Source organism: Triturus cristatus, chromosome 3_1 (genome assembly GCF_964204655.1).
Source record: "Triturus cristatus chromosome 3_1, aTriCri1.1, whole genome shotgun sequence".
Lineage (NCBI taxonomy): Eukaryota > Metazoa > Chordata > Amphibia > Caudata > Salamandridae > Triturus > Triturus cristatus.
The window spans coordinates 486,892,947-486,913,521 of NC_140583.1; the positions used below are offsets into that span (position 1 = coordinate 486,892,947).

General features: G+C 47.8%; 1 protein-coding gene across 10 annotated transcripts in view; it reads right to left on the reverse strand.

Annotated features, from left to right (window-relative positions):
* TP53BP1 (tumor protein p53 binding protein 1) overlaps nt 1-20,575 on the reverse strand; it is a 956,094-nt gene that overhangs the window by 94,176 nt on the left and 841,343 nt on the right. Inside the window, exon 26 of one of the 10 annotated variants that reach the window (XM_085644321.1) lies at nt 6,901-7,117. The exons of the other annotated variants lie outside the window; for them this stretch is intronic. Within the exon in view, the coding sequence (XP_085500447.1) occupies nt 7,110-7,117 (8 nt within the window). The 3' untranslated portion in view covers nt 6,901-7,109. Of the gene's footprint in view, nt 1-6,900; nt 7,118-20,575 lie in introns of those variants that run through there. 10 annotated transcript variants of the gene reach the window in all.

Below are 20,575 nucleotides of genomic sequence, written 5' to 3' on the forward strand. Positions count from 1 at the left end.
CTGGAAGGAAAACATGGACTGGTGCATGTTCAGGGAGAAAACGGTGTATGTGGCCCGTGGTAAACCGGGGGCTTGGGGTAAAATTTGGGGGCAGTGGAACGTGTATCGTGGGTCTATCTGTGCTCCCCCTTTGGTAGATACGTCCGGGGTTGCCTCGTCCCCCTGATCCTTGAGGGTTCCTTGTGCATCTCGTACTTCGGAGTACAGATTTGGTTCTCTCGTTGCCCCCCCCTCCCTCTCAGGTCTTCTTTTATTGACCGCCCTCGGGTGGTTGGGTGTTGACTCCCCCGGCAGGTGTTCGCCGCCCTTCCTAAGTCGTTTCGCCTTGTTTGTTGTATTTTTGTATTTTTCTTTTTTGTTGTTATTTATACTAAAAGTGTGTATTCTGATTTCCTTTATGTGCAGTCTGATTTACTGTGATAGTGCGGAGCCCCCGTGGGCTAGCCATTGTTTTCTGATATGCTGGAACACTTTGACTGCTAGCGGCCGGCCCTGGTGGTTGTAGGCCCGTGTTTGTAACCCTTTTATGCACAATAAAATCTTTTCAAAACAAAAAAAAAAAAAAAAAAAAAAAGGACACAAGGTGGGGGGGGCGTGGCCAAGATGGCGGCGGGATAGGACGCTTGTTCTCTGGCTCCTGCCCGTCGTCCACCCGTTGCAGCACAGCTCGGCTCCCTGAGGGCCCGCTTAGCGTGGACCAGCCCTTGCGACTGTTGGCCGAAAACCCCGGACCCGGGTGGGGCATTAAATCCGACCCCCTGCGGTGAGTTTTGGGGCGGGATCGGAGAGGCGGCAAGGCAGACCCGGCCGCCCACGACAGGCCTCGACAACGAGGTGGTCCAGGCTTGGATAATCAAGGCCAGCATTCTTGCCCCCACCCTCCCTTCTACTGGTCTCCTGCCCCACTGACCAGTCGGAAGCATAGCGCCGGACGCCTGGATAGCGATCCGGTGCCGGCACGACAGACGCTGGCGGTGGGCTCTGCAGCTGCTCTTCTGTGGGCGTAGGTGCTCCCCTACGTCGATGCTGCCCTGGAGTGCCTCTCGGGCCCATAATAAAGACCCGTGACCAGCAAGCCCACAGTAGCCGAAGGAGCGGCCGCGGGGTCCTCGGGCCGGGGTGAGCCGCAGCGATCCGCGGCCTGTGGTGTACGTGAGCCCACCGGAGGTGCGACCGGGCCGGCGGAGACCAACGCAAGTCTGCAGGATCCGGGGGAGGCCTCCGGTGTCGAGTTGCCTGGCACCTGTGCGACGGTTCGTGGGGTTCCCTGTGCCTCTGGGTGCATTTGCCAGTCCCTCAGCGGGGCCTCTTCACCAGCAGCATCATCGTGGAGGATCGCGGCCCTGCCCACGCCGCGCCGCTCACATCGGGGCCACGGCGGAGACCCCTGGAGCAGCGGAGGATGAGCACCTGAGAAGGACAGCTACGAGTTACTACTGTGGGTAAGAGATACCCAGAGGTTGGGCCTGAGTAACGCGGTGCTTTAGAGGCAGGGGGCGAGGCACGCGATACGCAGCAAGACATACCTGATTGTTGGGGGAGAACTGCGGGACCTCCTGGGCCTCCCCTGGCTGCTAGCACAGGACATCTGCATTAGGTGCCACTCGGACTCCCTCTGATCCGCCTGGTGGGACAATTCCGTAGGGCGCTGCGCCGATCCTGTCATCGCAGCGGAGGACTGGAGTGGTTCCATGGGCCCCGGGGGCAGCGGGGTTCCGAGAGCGGAGGACGTTGGTGACACCGGAGGTGGGGGGGTCTCGGCCAGCACCTCTTCTACGCCTTCCAAGGCGAACTCAGGCGATACCTCCGACGAAAGTGACTGCTACACGGGGGAGGTGCATCTGGGAGTAGCGGCCTGGGCACAACGTCACCTCTGTGTTGGCGATAGAGAGACTTCCAAACCTCCCTGGGACCGGCGAGGGCTCTTTGGTTGTTGGGCAGCATTGGCACTGTTGTCGGGGACACCCACGCTGCTCTCGGAGCCTGCACACCAGCTGCCTGTGGAGGTCCGACAGGATGTCCAAGGCTAAAACCGGCAAAGTGAAGCCTCTTAAAGACATCTTTGGCCGAGCGCAATCCACTCCTAATATGGCTGCCACAACCCCGGAGGCTACTGCAGAGCGATCACCATCGTCCACTGGAGATCAACCTATTGCTAAAGCCTTCCTGGAATCGCTCTTCCTCACACTCCGAGAGGACATCAGTCAAAGCGGAATTCGCTATGGAGCTCAGGGAGATACGCCGAGATGTTGACGGCGTGGGGGAGCGGGTGGCCTCCCTAGAGGAGAGGAGTGACACCATGACGTCGGACTTAGCTATGCTCTAGCAGGAGGTGATTCGGCTTCAAAACATCGACATCCAGACCCACTTGGAAGACTTAGAAAATCAATCCCGGAGGCACAACATTCGGATCTGTGGGGTCAAAGCAAAGCCTCAGAGGACCCCTGAGACCTCTTTGCGTTCACTCAGGGCCTCTTCCGACACATCCTTGGGGATACCCACCATTCTGAAGTGGTCCTGGACAGGGCACACAGAGTGGGGCAGCCTCGCGCCCCCAACGCATCGCCGGCGGACATCCTGGTGTGTGTCCAGGACTTTAAGACTAAAGAGGCCATACTCACTAAAGCGAGGTCCCTCCACCCCATTGTTTACCAGGGACATTCTCCCGCGTTGTTCCAGGACTTAGCCCTGATCATGTTGCAGAGGCGCCGTCAGTTTCGTCCAGTCACGGAGCATCTAAGGCAGCAGGGGATCTCGTACTCTTGGGGACATCCTTTTCGCCTCATCTTTTGCCATACTGGGAAACTCCATCAGATCCGCTCACTTGTGGAGGCCTGCCATGTGCTGGGTTTAGCGGAACCCTCCGAGGATGATGATATCCGCAGCTCTACATCAACACCCGAAGTATCCCCATTGGGCTGGCGGCGTCAGGGTGGACGGCTTCGTGCCCGGAGGCCGTCTAGATCAGAGATTGTCAAAGGACAGCAAGCAGCCCTTTCCGCAGCTACTGAGGCCCTCTCCGGAGAGGACTCGACAGCCAAATGACCGCTCCTGACCTGCCGGATCTTCTTCTCGCTTCCTTGCTGATGGTGGGGGACGGTGAGGGGAGTGAGCCCTCCTCTCGGACACACGTGGACCCCTATTTTATCGATTGCCCAGTTGTCCTGGGACGACAGACTATTCTTAGTAATTGGACTTGTTGATTTGATCCCCGTTTGGGATATGTTCTGGGGATTTTCTTCTAATTGGTTTTCCGGTTGTCTTCCTGTTTCCCACCCTCCTTTTTTTATTTTTATTGGGTGGGTCCCCCTTGTCCACATTTTTCTTTTATATTGTAGCGCAGATCATACCATGGGCCGTCACAGTCCCTTCCTACTCGCATTACTCCCTTACATGGCCTACGCAGCACTCCTTTTAGCCCACTTCCTCTTCGTACATTAGATGCCACATAGGCCACTTAAGGTATTGACCCTCAATGTCCGGGGCTTGAATAACCCCGTTAAACACAGGGCTGTCCTTAGTTATCTGGAACACCCGGCTGCCGATAATTGTCTCTTACAGGAGACCCACTTGTTGTCCAAAGATCATCATAGGATGAAATCTCGAGCCTTCCCTACACAGCTGTTCTCCTCTAGCTCCACCAAGTCGGCAGGGGTGGCAATACTCATTTCCCGTTCCTTTCATGGAAAAGTCCTCCAGAAGGATGCCGAGATCAAGGGTCGCCTGCTCACACACCGATTCCTTGTAGCTGGGGTGTCCCTAACAATAGGCTCAGTGTACGCTCCCAACGAGGGGCAGAATAAATTCCTCCATCATGCACTTACTCAAGCGACAGCTAACTCAGAACGGCACCTGTTGTTGGGGGGAGACCTGAACCTAGTCTTTGACAACATTCCCGATCGATCGTGCCAGCACACTAGCCAGGTGGGGGCCCTCTCACGGTCTGGTTTGACCCATATTCGTGACTTGGGATTGGTAGACCTGTGGCGACACTTCCACCCCTTGAGCCGCATATATACTATTACTCAGGAGCTCATTAAACTTACGCCAGACTGGATTATTTCCTGTGCTCCACTCCATTGCAGATGCTAGCTACTGAAGCTGAGGTTCTCCCTGCGTCTTTATCAGACCATTCTCCAGTCATAGCCTCCTTTTTGCTTCTGCGCACAGAGTTACCACTGCGGCATTGGCACCTCCGCGACTCATTGCTTCACCAGGCTTCCACAGTCGATCAGATCAAATCCGCCATCTCGAACTACTTTGCCCTTAACGCTAACTCGGACACCTCGATAGCGACCCAATGGACTGCACTTAAAGCTGTCTTACGGGGAGAATTCATAGCCATCACCACTGCCGTTAATAAAGAGCGCAGCCAGAAACGGGCTGAACTCACACAAAGAGTGTCGGAGTTGGAACGGATGCACCAACGCACCGGGGCTGCCAGGGCTTGGCGCCAGCTTTGTACGGAGCGGCTCCTGGCGCATAAGCTCAGGGAAGTGAGATAACAGCAGGGGGTGCAAGCCATTCGACAGTCGGGAGGTGAGCTCACCTCAGATGATGTAGCTATCGCAGAGGCCTTTCGAGATTTCTACACTAGGCTGTACTCTGGGAATCCCTTGACATGTTGCACAGACTTGACTATTTAGAAGCGGCCCAGATACCCGCTCTGACTGCAGCTCAGGCTGACCATGTCAACAGGGATATCGGGTTGGAGGAGGTCGTCGCGGCTATCTCCCGCCTCCGGCTTGGCAAATCGCCTGGCCCAGATGGCTACTCCGCGGCCTTCTATAAAGCCTTTTTTCAACCAGGCGGCCACCCTGTTGCGCGATCTCTTCAATATAGGGAGCTTTTGTTATTTGGTTTTTCTTTCTGTTGTTGAGGGTTCCTTCTGTTGACCCGCTCCTTGCATTTTACTTCGTAATGCTACCATGGCCGGCACTTGTTGTCTGTATTGCATTGTCTTTCAGGAGCAGGAGGTCCTGTTGTTCTTGTCTCTGTTTGAAAATCAATAAAACAGATTGAAACCATAAAAAGGACTCCGGATTGACTCCAATAGGTCTGCAGATGAGCGTGGTCTGAATAAAGAGGAGGAATATTCTAATTGTATTTTGGTATAAATACCACTAAAACTAAACTGATGATCATGTCGAAGAGCAAAAAGAAATGTACATTTATATTGTATTTTAATAATGTGAGATAGAGGAAAGGGACTGTTACCTTGGAAATGTTCTCTGAACGTCAAAGCTGGATCTCAGAGTGCATCAGAAAAGCTGGAGACCTTTCAGTGTGGAACGAGTTAAATCATTCTTCATAACGACAAATAAAAGATTAATCAATCCACTAAAATAGGTATATGAGGTTTCTTTCCAGCTTAGTTTATTTAGATATAAGAAAACCAGATAAATATAACATCACTGAAGGACTGGTATGCAGATGAGTTCTAGCTGTTCATTGCAGGACATCTATAGAGGCATTGGGGTCTGACGTGGGAGTGGTGGCAGTAAAGTCAAGGACAATGGGACGTTTCAATAGACAACGGTGTACCCTTGATTCAGGCCTGAGAGGAACAGTTGCAGCAACAGTTTGTAAAATAAAGATTGAGGATATAAGTATTCAATATAAATTACACCAAAGTGTTATGTTATCCATGAATATCACGGAATAACCTCCAGAAAGCTTAACCATGGAGGAAGTAAAGGATGTTTAAAAGCAACATGGACATAAGAATGAAAAATCAGTTTTACTCCTGTTCAGTATCACTGCAGAAAAAAAATATTTTGGTTCCCTAAAATTAGTCACTTAATGAATTTAAATGCCAGATGCATATGGCAATTAAAATTGTGCCAAAGGTAAGAACGTGGCAATCATGCAGACCTTCCACTGAGGGGCCCCCAAAAGACACATACCCCCAACACATCTGCAACCTAGGAACATCACCAATCCGCACCACCCTGACCCACATCATCAACACCACCCTCACGACCGCCACTTACCCGGATAAATGGAAACTTGCATAAATCAACGCCCTCCTCAAGAAGTCCACCGCCGACCTGAATCAACTGGGCAATTTTCAACCCATCTCCCTGCCCCCCTATACAGCCAAAGTGATTCAGAAGGCCATTATCAAGCAACTCACAACCCACCTTGAACTTCACCATCTTCTAGACAACACACAATGAGGATTCAGAAAGAACAACAGCACCTAAACGGCCCTCATCCTTCTCAACCTTTCCTCGGCCTTCAACACTGTCTCCCACAACACCCTCATCCGAAAACTCCACGATATTAGCATACAAGGATCCGCTATCAAAGGGATCTGTCCCTTCCTCATAGGAAGAACGCAGAGTCCGACTGCCACCCTTTACTTCTAAGAAAAAGAAACTGATATGCCCCACTCTTTTCAACATATACATGACGCTGCTCGCCTAATCCAACTCATTCTCTCCCTAACGGACAAGACTAACACCACCAGAACCAAATTAATCAATTGCATGACCATGGTAGTAGACTGGATGTGGATCGATTGCCTGAAGCTCAAATCTGACGAGACTAAAGTACTGGTCTTCAGCAACAAGACCTCCCCATGGGATTCCACTTGGTGGGCGTTGGAGCTAGGACCAACACCCACAGTCCACGCAAGAAATCTAGGGATCGCCCTAGATGACATGCTCAACATGACGGCTCAAGTCAACACACTATGCATCTCCTGCTTTCACATCCTAAGCCTGCAGCAAAAGATCTTCAAATGGTTGACTCAGAACACCAGATGGACCGTCACGCAAGTACTCATCACCAGCAGGCTGAACTACAGCAATATTCTCTACGACAGTATGAAAAATTTCCTAGCTATCGTAACGGAAAGTTTCATTTCTATTAAGGACTCAGAGGCGAGGATTATGCTTTTTTTCTTAAATTTTATTTCACAGCAGCCAATTTACAAACACCATAAAAACTATCTTTCCCATGAAACGTGGGGAAAGGGAACAACAGAACATTGGACAATCTTCATCAGGTAAGACCCATATTAGTCCTTCCTTTCTGTTCGTGTCCCTTCTTTCTTCACGCGACCAAGGTCCAGTCCTCCTCCTAGGTTGTGCCGGTTTGCTCGATTAATTCCCTGAAGAAAAAAAACGAAATACCCAGAAATGAATCTGACTTCCAAGATATATTACATGTAGATACAATAAGATAAACCATACAAGAACCAACTGTTCACAAAGTCCATAAAGAAATTATACTTACTACCATACATTGTTCAGTAACATTTTGATTTGCCCCATACTAGGTGGGATCTCGAATAAATCCTGGGTGTGATAATCCTCACCTCCGAGTCCTTCATAGAACTGAAATGTTCTGTGACGCTGCTAGGACATTTTTCATTCTATGTCAGGAACGGAGGTGAGGATTATGCTTATTGATCATGAGGGACGCCACATCTACCAACGGTTTAAAGTAAAACCTTTTGAAGGTGGAATCTGAAGACCAATCCGCAGAATTCAAAATGTCCACCAATCTAGCCCCCCATGGGAAGGCTTTCGACGTGATGGCACCTCTAGCGGAATATGCACCAAACTTGGACATGTCTCCTTCACCCATCTAACCCACCTAGCGATGGTGGGAGGGGAGACTGCATGGAAAGGTTTTCGATAAGCAATGAGAAGTTTCTGTTCACCAGGAGCACTGAACTCCTATGTCATAGCCTTGTATGCTTTAATACACCTCACAACACACAATCTCGGGTGATAATCAAATGTCGGATAAGAGATTAGCCGTGAATTACACTGTGTGCATCCGGACACATGGAAAGTAACTCCTTCTGGGAAAAATATTCTACCTGTAATGTCCAATGCGTTAATGTTGGAAACTCTCCTGCAGTGGACGAGGCACATTAGCATAGCCAATTTCCTAGAAATGTATTTATTACTGTCACAAGAGATGAAAAGTTTGAGGACAACATTCACATCCCAAAGAACTGAATACCTTGGTTTTGGAAGAAGGGAGAGATGAAAGCCCCTCAGCAGTTTACAGACCAGGGGATATCCTTGACTTGATAGCCATCAATAAGGGGATGTCCTGCAGATACAGCTGAACTAAAAGTGTTTACCGATCTATAGGGCGTACCTTTGAATACAAGGGATGACAAGACATTAAAAACTAAAACGACTCCCGATCCCATGGGATCCTAGTCCCTCTGGATACACCAACCAAGCAATTTTGACCATGGTGAGCAATTTCTCTTAGTGGTGCCTTCTGCCCAGGCCTTTGATAAGAGACATTAACCCACCTGCTAATGTCCTGGGACCTTCCATCGTTCCTAGTAATCCTTCACGCCATGAGAGACAGATAACCCGTGGATACCAGTGGGTGCGGAGTCCTCTGGGGATCCAGTAGAAGATCTGAGACTAGGGGAGAAGGATTGAAAAATCTCAAGAAAGTTCCAGAAGAACTAGATATCATACTTGTAACCTCGAGATCAGGTTTATCACCATGAGAGCCACTACCTGTGCCTCACCTGGCCCCCTGACTCAATGATGTCCTTCTGCAAACTGAAGCTCGCTCTTCCGTTCCACACCTCCATTTGTGTCCATCTCCATCTCATCTCTTCCTTGGCTTCTGTCAAAGGAACCGTGTCTGAGTATGTCGCACCCCTGCAGAGATTTTGCACCTTCATGCATTTAAGGGCCGGTAATGGAGAGGGCCCAAAAAGATGGCTTGACTTGACGAAGAAAGTAGGGCCACTAGACATGTTACTTGCCTCAAAGAGGTACGTTTTTCGTGATGGTCATGTGGAAATACTATCTGATTATTGCCACCTTTTTTGTTGGAAGGCTCAGAATAGCTTGGCGGGAATCTATGACAAACCCTAGAAAGATAGACCTTTGTGACAACTCAACCTAGACTTTTTTGCGTTTATAGCAAAACCTAGACTTTCTCACAATTCCACTGATGTCTATAGATGAGCCCGGAGCTTTTCCCAGCATTGACCCATAATGAGGATGTTGTCCGGGGTAGACTATCAGCCGTATCACTTGGGATTGCAACTGCTACAAGGCTGGCCTCAAAACCTTGGTGAAGCAACAAGACACGGATAATAGAGCGAAAGGCAGGGATGCAAACTCATAAGCTTTACCTGCCCATATGAATTGAAGAAAACGCCTGTGTGGTGGAAAGATCAGGACTGTGAGATACATGTCTTTTAGGCCCAGCCTGCCCATCCAGTCCAAGGGGTGGAGAATATCTCGCAGGAGGTGGATTCCCTCCATTTTCAAGTGGCGATAGCCCAGCCAATTTTTTAATTCTTGCAGATTGATAAATGAACATCGGCCCGTCCCTCTTGTCCAGTAAGAAGAGGTTGCTTGCAAATCACCTGGGATGAAGAGAGGCAAGGGTGATAGCCCCTTTGGACAGCAGTTCCTCCACCTCCTGAGATATGAGGAGAGAGTCTCATTACGATAGGGTGAGAGGTCGAGGAAGTTGACTTTGTATATGGATGCCATGGAATTTGATATGGAAACCCATAATGGTGTTTAGGACCCATGCATCTGATGTGAGGTGTCCCCAACGGTCTGCAAATTGAGCCAAGGACCCGCCCACACTTAGTCGAGAAGAAGGGAGCACACTTGCCGGAGCCCTTGGTGTGGAAGTTCCCACAGGATCCTCCTCTAAAGCCCCTGCGGGGAGGTCCTCTGGACGAGCAGAAGTTGCCATATTTGGATTGCGCTTGCCATTGACCATGTTAGGAGCCTTGACCCCTGGAGGGGTAGATGGAAGTATTCTGGCTGACCAAGCACCCTCTGTCTCCCCTGGCCCCTTAGAAAACCAGAGGGAGGAAAATACGATTCATTGACACCTGGGCTTTCTCCAGGGATGTAAGAGTCGCAATGAACTTGCCCAATTCTTTCAAGAAGAGATCTCCAAAGAGTACCCCAGCGCGTCCGGGACCACTTCAGATGAGGCGAGATCACCGAGCTTGGGATATACCTTTATCAGGAGACACATCCTGCGCTCAGTGGACAGAGTGCAATTTGAAATTGCCCAGGAGGATTATCATGCATTGCGCCCAGCTAGAGAGACTGCCCCAGGATATGAGAGACCCACACTGTTTCGCATCCTCAACCATGTGCAAGATCTGGGCCTGAAACGTCCATTAACTTGTCCTGGCATGAGCACCGTGAGCGGGCTATACCTTTCTTGGGGTCTCTAATATACTTCCATAAGAAGGTAGGCATCCTAGCATTTATTTCAGGGATTAAAGCTGCCTTGCCCTTCAGTATAGGGCGGGAGCATTCCGCCCGTAAGCGAGCTCGGGTCTCTTTTTCCAGCGGCTTTCCCTGCCGACACGAAATATAAGTTGTCACCTTGGCCGCTGGAGCCCATTCGGAGGAGCGAGGGTCCATCAACATATCCGGGTCCAGCATGTCTGAGGTGTCCGTGGGTTTGGATTTTGGGATGTACACATCCGAATCTGGGAACGAATGCCACAGCTGGGAGGGGCCTGGGTTCCTGTCTGAATCCCCATAAGAATCCTCTAATTAGGATTCGTCCCCGTCACAGGGAGGTGGAACGCCTTTGTAATCCCAGGTGCGATTACCCCCGGAACCCTAGGAAAGGTCATTGAGTTAGACTCTGAGAAGTATGAGAGCATAGGATGGGACAGAAAAGCCCTTATGAGGAAGTCACACGCATCCACGTCCACACCCTGAACATGTTTGCGCTTCGCCCCCTACCTTTTGGGTATTTTTTTTTTTAACAGGTATGGGCACCTGTTGCATGGAATCTTGTCAGATTAGAGGCAACAGATTGGCGACATGCCATTATCATAAGCTTGTACTCTATAGGTGCTATGGCTGAGGCCACTGCCTGATCTATAGACGCGTCTACCACGTCGCAATAGTCATCATCAAAGGGGAAATAGGGAGGGTTCCCTCTTTTTCCCCATATTCTGCCCCAGATTGCTGCATTTTGTGTCTAGGGAGACTCAGTACAATTTTATGCCATCCAGAGGCTGTGCAGATTGTGGGAGCTGTAAACCCGCTATGGAAGCTTAAATGCTCTCTAGAGGGTTAATCCCTGGGACAAATACGTCCTAGGTTTATGTGGGCAAAGCGCTTGGGGTGTCCCTGTGGTGTGCAGGCAGGTACTGGACCTGCAATGTCAGTACAGACCTCTTAGGGTGCCAAATATACATCTAGTGGGCTTTACAGCCCGACAAATAATTCAGACACCTGTTGAGGAGACCCCATCACCAAAAATGCTGGAATTTTCAGCTGTACAGTCCCCTTGAAGGCGTCTTCCTCCAGGAGCTGCAGGCAAGGCTCACGGGCTGGAAAGACTCCGCCTTCAAACGAATTTGTGCTGTCAAACTCAGTGCTTAGAAGGGATTCTATGGTACCAAGCAGCCAACCGCACCCACTTGTGTGTGTAGGTTGCACTCACACACATGTAGGCCCTCAATATAAAACAACTCTGGTGATGAGTGAGGAACACTGAAATGTGATCCCACAGTGCCATCTGCCAAACGAAAGAAACATTAGAATAACACCCCACATGTACAAAATGCTTTAAATAAACAGTATAGCATGCATAAAGTGAGGAGACACACAGCTCAGGCTGCAGAGAACCGAAGAAAGAGGGGTGTGAACAGAATGGAAGGACTATAATGGGACTTGGACAATGATGATTGGGCAATGCTCTGTTATTCTCTTTCCCCGGGTTTCCTGAGAAAGATAGTTTTTATGCTGTTGTTAAAATGGCTGCTGTGAACTAAAAGTGAAGAAAGAAAACATAGTCCACGCCTCCGGTCCTGACAAAGAGTCTCCAAACAACTTCTACACAGACTCCAGACCATCCAGAACGCAGCCGCAAGACTCTTACTCAACTACCCAAGTCGCATCCACAACACACCGCACATCAGTAGGCTTTACTGGCTCCCCATTCACAGGTGCAGCCAATTCAAACTTCTTACAGGCACATACAAAGCCCTACCAGGACCAGAATACCTGAGCAGCCAAAGACACTTTCACCAACCTATCAGACAGCTAGGCTCTGCCTCACTTTCACTTGCACACATTCCACGCATCCGCAAAAGCAAAACTGGAGGTCGCTCATTCTCCTACATCGCACCCAAGACATGGAATGAGCTTCCTCAACACATAAGAACCTCCTTCTCATTTCTTGAGTTCTGCAAGAAGCTGAAGACAGGCTCTTCATATAAACACCTTGGGACCACACACCTTTCTAAAGCACCTGGATACCCTCTTGAGTGATTAGTGCATTACACAAATCAACATATAACATTAGGGGGCTGAGAGAAAATCCAACATATGGAACATATTCTTAATTTGCATTATACTGCGTGCTAGAAATAAAAAAAAAAATTATGCATACTGTATTAAAAAAATGTTTGTTTTCATTCACTATGTGGATTGGTTTTTATTTTCAAAAAAAATATCTGCTATGTGTGCCACAAAACAAAATAGATTTTTTATGTTTACATAATATTTTGCAATTGCATTTGAAAACAATTAACACAGTACCAACCTAATTTAGACATAAATTGGTCAGCTCTACCCCTTTAGTAATATGGCGTTTTCTATGTCGGATACTCTGTGATGACAGTCTTTATGCATCACTCGACTTCATTCAGAGCGTGACTATCAAGGCTCCACAGTCTGTAGAAGAGGAATACCATGCTCCATCTTTTCGCAAGCCTCTGATCGTCGCGGTCTACCACCGAGGTGATCTTTTCCATGCCCAAGATTTGCCATAGTCTGTTGTACCAGTCTCTTGTATAGATAACAATCAATTTACCCAGTACAGCAATGATCATTTGTTCTGAGGCCAGTAACAGAGTTCCCATGTTTCTGCAAGAAAGAATGGGCAGCCAGGAAGCAGAACGCTGGGGACCGAGCATTGATTATCTCATCAATTTCATTCACGATATTTTAGCATCGTCACCTTCGTGCAGACCCGTTGTTTAAACTGCATCTGACCAATCTGGTTCCACCGCCTCCTTCAAAGGTTGGAAGTGTTTTCATGTATCGAATGCAGCCTGTGTGGGATGAGATGCCAAAGGAGTAGAATGTTCCTGTCCTGTAATGTGCGAGTTCTATGTAGGTGTTGCTGAAGGTGTTTTATTGTGTTGGTGAAAATTCCACCCAACTGATCTGGGCTATCTATACATTCTACTGCAATTAGGCCTTTCACTGGTAGTCTATATCTGAGAGATCACGTAGGTGTCTGCTGTTACTGCTCTCAGTAGCTTTTCAACGTCTGTAAGTGGATGACTAGGAGCCTATTTCTGTAGAACCCAGTTCATAATACGAGTGTACATATAGGGTTTATTTTCTTCCAAAGCAGAGTCTCTCTTCACACTTTCAAAGGATTTTATTTCGGTACAATGGGATGACAGATCATCTATTTTAATGCCTCTCTGTGCAGACCCAGGTTGAACCCCGGGTTCCCGAGAAGGGGGGTGAAGACTAGTGGCAGCTCCTCCGCTATGGTGGAGAAGAGTCGCCCCACTGCTTTCAAGCAGTGCGAGAAGAGGAAACATAACATGATAATAACTTTCAGTTATTATCATGTTATGTTGACTTTGCGGGCAGGAGGGTGGGCGGTGCTACTCTGCTCACGGAGCAGAGCAGTGAAGGAGTGGTTTGTCAACTCAAGGGTGCAATGACTGGTCTTGGGCCGTCCAAAGCAGTCATGCGCACTTCCATGTTCTCCATGCAGGCTGCTACTGTTCGAAGAGCCAGGTCTTGAGAAGACTTCTGAAGGTTAGGAGGTCTTCGGTCTGCTGCAGGAGGATGGGCAGGGTGTTCCATGTCTTGGCGGCAAGGTGGGAGAATGATCTGCCGCCGGCGCTCGTTCTTTGGATGCGGGGGATGGTGGCGAGGGCGCAGTCTGCGGAGCGGAGCTGGCGGGTGGGGGTGTAGAGGCTGAGTCGGCTGTTGAGGTATTGCTGGTCCGGTGTTGTGGAGTGCCTTGTGTGCGTGGGTGAGGAGCTTGAAGGTTATCCTCTTGTTGATGGGGAGCCAGTGCAGGTCTCTCAGGTGGGGTGTTATGTGGCTGTGGCGAGGGATGTCAAGGATCAGGCTTGCTGAGGTGTTCTGGATGCATTGGAGCCGTTTCAGGAGTGTGGCTGGGGCTCCAGCATAGAGTGCATTTCCGTAGTCCAGTCTACTGCTGACGAGGGTCTGGGTGACCGACCTTCTAGTTTCGGTGGGGATCCACTTGAAGAACCTGCGAAGCATGCGGAGGGTGTTGAAGCAGGAGGAGGAGACGGCGTTGACCTGCTTCGTCATGGAAAGGCTGGAGTCGAGGATGACCCCTAGGTTGCGTGCGTGGTCGGTGGGTGTAGGGGGTGCTCATAGTGCAGATGGCCACCAGGAGTCGTCCCAGGCAATGGGGTGGATCCGAGGATGAGGACCTCCATCTTGTCTGAGTTCAGCTTCAGTCGGCTGTTTCCCATCCAGTTTGCGACGGTCTTCATTCCTTCGTGGAGGTTGGTTTTGGCGGTGGGGGGTCTTTGGTGAGTTTTAGGAATATGCTTCCCACCTTGCGTTTGGGTGGTCGGGTAAAAATTCCCAGCAAGCACACCCCAACTGTGGGTTCCAACGTACGACCCACCGTTGCTCCAGAGAGTTTCAGTGCTTCTTTTCAAAACATACGGAGTACAGCACAGTTGCAGGTCATGTTCACATCTCTGGCATTTGCGTGTCTCACCTCCGTAAGCTGTCCAAATTCTGTGGGGTGTCATATGGATGTAATTGATTTGTGTATATTTGAATCTAGTGTTATGAGAGACCTTCTTGGGGTGTGCTAATATTCTGGCCAATTCTTGGTCTGTAAAGTCTCTTCCCACAATAGCTTCCCAGCAATTGCGCAGGTGTGTCAATGGTACACTGGTCATCTCCAGCAGGGAAGCATAGAACTATTTGACCTGGTGTCTTGCAGTACCTAGAGCGAGGACCGAGTGCAGAAAAGCATGTATCTTGGGTTCCTCCTGGCCACCACCCTATAGTGCCCCAAAAAGTGTGGAGTACTATTTTGTATGTTAAAAATTGACCTAGCCGTAAGTCATAGTCCACCATCAGATCCCCAAAAGGAGTTAGTGTTAATTGCTGGCAGCAATCTCCTACTGACTTCAGTCTGGCCTCAGTTCAGGCCCTTATTAATGCTGAATTCAATGTTGTCTTTGGGTTGCCAGGGGGAAGGCCCACTGGGGAAAGGCCGGGGTGTATGATGGGGGTTGTCTCCACTTTGCACAGGCTGCGCCTCGAGCAGCGGAGGGCTGTAGTTTGTGATTAGGAGGGGTGAGAAAAGGTCACTGTGGGGTCCATCATTTTAGCCAGAAGCAGGTCAGTGTGGTTCCCTAGATCTGTTAAGTTTGTCCCCACCGCCCCTGTACCCGCCAACCATTGTGCCAGCCACAGCAACTGTGCAGCCAAGAATACTGTTCGAAGTTTGGTACTCAAAGACCCCCTTCAGTGGATGGCCATTGTAAAGTCATTAAGGCCACTCTCCGTCTCCCCTGTACCCATATTAAGTCTCGCAGCAGAGAGTCCAGTTGTTGAAACCAAGAGGCATGTATTGTGACGGGGAGGTTAGAAAAAAAGTACAATAGTCGGGGCAGCATAACCATTTTAGAAAGGGGCACTCAGGGCATAATTGGTAGTTGGAGAGAGCATCAAAAGGGAACACATGCTTTCAAAGATCTGAGTGCTTTCCCAAGATTACCCTCCCGGAGGTCCTCCAATAAATGGAAGACCTGGATCGCTAGGTATCAGAAGGTCGAAGAAGCCCAGTTAATGTCTTCTACACCTTGCAGGGGGTGGTTCATGCCTCTCAACACTGGGAAAAGGTGGGTCTCGGAACGGTTGCCCTTAGGTCCAGACAGGTGTTCAAACCTTTCCATTAGAGCTATTGCGGTCTTAGTTACCACCGCTGCGTCGCCAAGATAAATCAGCAAGTCGTCGGCGTATAGGGAAATGATGTGTGTGGTTCCCCCTACGGTTATGACGAGTCTTTCACCTTGTCTAAACAATGCCGCTAAGGGTTCCATCGTCAGTGCAAACAGGAGGGGCAACAATGGACAACCCTGTTGCGTGCCCCGGTAGATCCCATATTGCGTGGACACTGTCTTGCCTGTCTTTACCCTGGCTGTGGGGCGGTTATACAATAGTTTCAACCACTTTACTCAACCTTCGCCCAGGCCCATATGTTCCATAGTTTCGAACAGGTAGTCCCACCTTCCAGTATCAAATGCTTTTTCGAGGTCTACTGATAAGAGGGCAGCCCTTGATACTCGTTGAGCGTCTTGCGTATGGGTGATACAGCACTGAGTACAATCTATGCAAATTAAATGAGGTACTTCAGGCTGGGATGAACCCATTTCAGTTCATATAGAACAAGTCCGGCATGAGCAGCAATATATAGAGCGCTAAAACCTTGCTGAGGATTTTAAAATCCAGGTTAAGCATGGAGAGTGGCCAATAGTCCCTGACCTTCGCCTCTGCCATGGGCTTCTTGGGGAGTGAAATCACTAGCGCATTCTGTGTAGACTCTGGTAAGTGTCCTAGTTTCAATGATTCGGGGTATGGCTTTTCCAGTTGCAGTGCAAGTTTCGAAGAGTAGGTTGAGTAGAATTCCACCGGGAGGCCATTGGGTCCTGGGGTTTTCCCTGTGGCCATGCTTGAATCGCCACTCATATATCGTGTGTTGTCACCTGTCCTCCCAATGCATCTGTCACCTCCCTGTCAAGCGCCTGAGGACGTATTACTCTCGGGAATTCCTTTTGGGCTGTGGGGGGCACCAAAGATGGGGCCTTGTATAAAGTTGTGTAATATTCACAGAATGAGGCGTTGATGTTCTCAGGCATGTGATGTGTGTCTCCTGCTATCGATCGGACTTGTGTAATCGGGGCTTCTCGGATCTACGGCCTGATTAACCATACCAGTAATCTACCTGGCCTCCCCCCTTCTTCCTGCACCTTTGCTAGGTTTCCTTTAATGGCACCGTAACCTGGCAAGTTTGGTGGTATAACGCGCATGTGTGTTTCAGAGTTCCTTGTGCGTCTGGTCTGGTACCTTGTTCCTTATCTAGCGTATGCAAGGCGTCTTACAAGGTGTCATGCTCCCGGTGAAGCTCCTTTTGGGCTCCAATGGTTTGTGTCATGCAATGCCCCCTCAACACTACCTTGAACGCTTACCATTCCACTAATATTGTGGATGCTCTTAGTGCTTTATTGACAAAATAAGTGTCTATGCCTGTGCCTATGGTTTCCTTAAAACAAGCGTCTTCTAACGTCAGTGAATTAAACGTCATGTTGGAATTGGTGGGCATTTCCCCACTGGTCGGAGCACCAACAGAAGTGGGCTATGGTTTGAGAAAGTACACATAAGGTATTCCGCTTGCGTAACAGAACAACCCAGACCTGGTGTTCTCAAAAATAAATCTAGCCTGGCATGTAATTGATGCAGTGGAGAATAATATTAGCAGCCTTGGTCTTGTGCATTATGCATTCGCCAGGTGCCCTCCAACCCCCAGTGATTCCTCCAATCCAGAAACTCTGCCGTCGTGCAGATTGCCAGAGAGCCCGGCAACGGCGGGTGTGAGCAGTTTATGGTGACGTCAACAACACAGTTGTAATCTCCCGTCAACAATATATTTGATGTGAGCACCTCGGCCAGAGGGGCTGACAGGCTCTGGAGGAACAGCACCTGGTCTTGTTTGGGGCGTATACACTACCTAACATGATTTCCTGCCCCAGGAGCCTACCTTTCAGCAGCACATCGGCCTTCTCTGACTATGAGTGTGTGCAGGTGTTCAAAAGTTGTGCCAGCCCTTATCCAGATCATTGTACCCGGTGCGTAAGCGGAGTAGGAGGATGCAAATAGCTGCCCTCTCCATCTCCTATGCAGCCTCTCTCCCACGCCATGGGTGTGTTTCCTGAAGGAGAGCGATCTGAACTCCTCTCCTGAGTAAATATCTATGCACGTTGTGGCGTTTGACGGCTGATCCCATTCCCCTAATACTCCATGTCAACATTTTAAAAATGAGCAATTTGGATGCCAATATTGAAAGCCAGTATGGGCATTCCTGCCCCCATCCCCTCCCGGACTAAGTGAGTCAGGACCCTTCCTGCAAAAAAGAACAAAGAAAGAACAATGAAAAATCCCCACAAAACAAAACTCCCTCTTCCGCAGAGCAGACTGGCCACGGCCAGCTGCCCAAACTGTAAGCAAACCATTGTGGTTGTCGGGAGGCCTCTACCACAGTGAGGCCTGCCTAGGAGGGGAGGGGAGGCAGTTGGCCATAGCTGTTGAATCAAAGAAAGAGAGAGGGACCCTATCTTAGTGATACTCGGGACGGGGTGACAACAGGAAACAAAAAAGTCCCTAATCAAATGATCCGGATCATGTGTTGAGCCAAAAGACAGTAGCAATTTTACATACATACACACACAATGTATTTAAGAAAAAAACAATGAATAAAATCAGTAAAATTCAAATTTCTAGTTTATTTCAATGGAATTTTTTTTTTCTTTCCTTTTTTTAAAAACTGAACATCAGTATAGTATAAAGAAATAAACCCAATACATAAAATGCCAAAGAAAACTACATTAAATAGTCGACGCAGTGTTTCGGTGTAACTTGATTAAAACACCTTCCTCAGGACAGAGTTTTCTGAAACAATTTTGACAATATATTAGCATGTAGCTATATACATACAGTTATCACAAGTTATACAGATATTAAAAACATTTTTTGTTAAAAAAGAAATTTGTGTGTAAGGCTGTGCATATTGTTAACTAAAAATATATAAAAGATTTTAATAAAGCATGTTTATACAATCGTTAGTCAATTTTATTGAACACGTATATTATTAAACATAATTAATCGAAGAGGAGTTTATACTGTTTGTGATCATCATGAGTATCTGCAAAGCACATGGATATATTTTCGCAACAATGAGTTTGCTACATTAGCATATTAAAACGTACCTACTTAGCTGTAAGGTATTACTAGGCACGGAGTCTTCTTCAACAATATGGATTTAAAACCAGGAGAATACCTGTAAGTGAGACCATTTTTTAAAATAAAACAATATTTATACACTATACCTAAAAGGGTAGATTTAGCTCGATATCCCTAATAGTCTGTAAACATCTGATGGTTTGTGAAATATGCGTACCTTTTTATGTGGTACTTTTTCTGATAATACGTTGTGTTGAGCCACCGTAGAAGATAGGGACTGTCTTTTCTTACACCTTTGGTTCAAAAAGTGAAAAGCATGTATCATATCCCATTCTTAGACAAGTATTACATTTTATCTTTACCGGTGATCTATGCTTACCATTAAAAGTTGCCTCATTGGCAATCTATATAAATATATGCAACATAATTGTGCCACTGTTTTTTGTCTCGCATCTCCCTCTCTCTTTTTTATAATTAGACAGAACTAATGCTAAAAAGAAAATTTGAAAAGGTTTTTGTGACAATATGCAACAGCCATGACATCTTAATAGGTTAAAGTACTCTAAAAAGGACCATATAATACCTGGTATTGATTGCAGCTGTAATTTTGCAACTTTGGAGAGTGAAATCTGTGAAAGACAACACATAATATATATCATGTTTAGTCTGCTCCATTTTCTCTGCTGAATATTATGCATTTATATATCTGAAAAATGCCTTCACCTAATGCTGTTTATTTCATCTCTTTGATCTAACTCTTCTTCATTCCACGTAAATATGCAGAAAACAACTGAATCATATTGTGTACTCTTATTACCGGACACTACACATAGGGGCATGGAGTCATAATTCTTGATTTCTCCCTCCCCAGCTTGCATTTATACAGAAAAGACTCTTTTTTTCTTTGTGTATGTATCTGTATAAAAGTCTAATGTGATATTACATACTCTACCATACGTAAAAACGTAAAGAAATTTCTTTAAAAAAAAATATTCATCCGAAGGCGACAAAAGGCTAGGGGTTTAGAGATGCTGCATGCTCTTTCAGGGGCAGGTTTTAAGAATTGGTAAATAAAGTAAAACCAAGTTGGAAAAAATTGGGGATTTTGTGACTATTAGATATGACTTGACTAAACAACTAAGTATGTATTCTATACTTCAAAGAGATACAAGACTCAACCAGGAGGCCGAGCTTCGACGACTACCATTTGGTATTAACTCGCTTACCTGATGCTGATTATGCGGCCTCCCTGCTCCGACACCAACGACTTCCGGGTTAGACTACTCCGGGACGTGGCGCCGTCTATTGTTTAAGTATCTGCGATTCCGATCACGTGATATGTCAAACAGGGTGCCTTTTAGGGTCACATGATGTAACGAATATGGTAATGTATAAAATATCTATTGATATATTTTGAAATATATGTTGAGTGTCCATTGTATCCTAATACGGAGTATGGGTATTTCGTATAATTTTAAAATGATTCAATGACATTTATTTAGCGCGCCAATGTGGAAGCACAAATTCGGTGGCTATCTTTGAAAGATATACATTAAAACCATTTGTGTTATTTATGATGGAACCACAGAGCATAT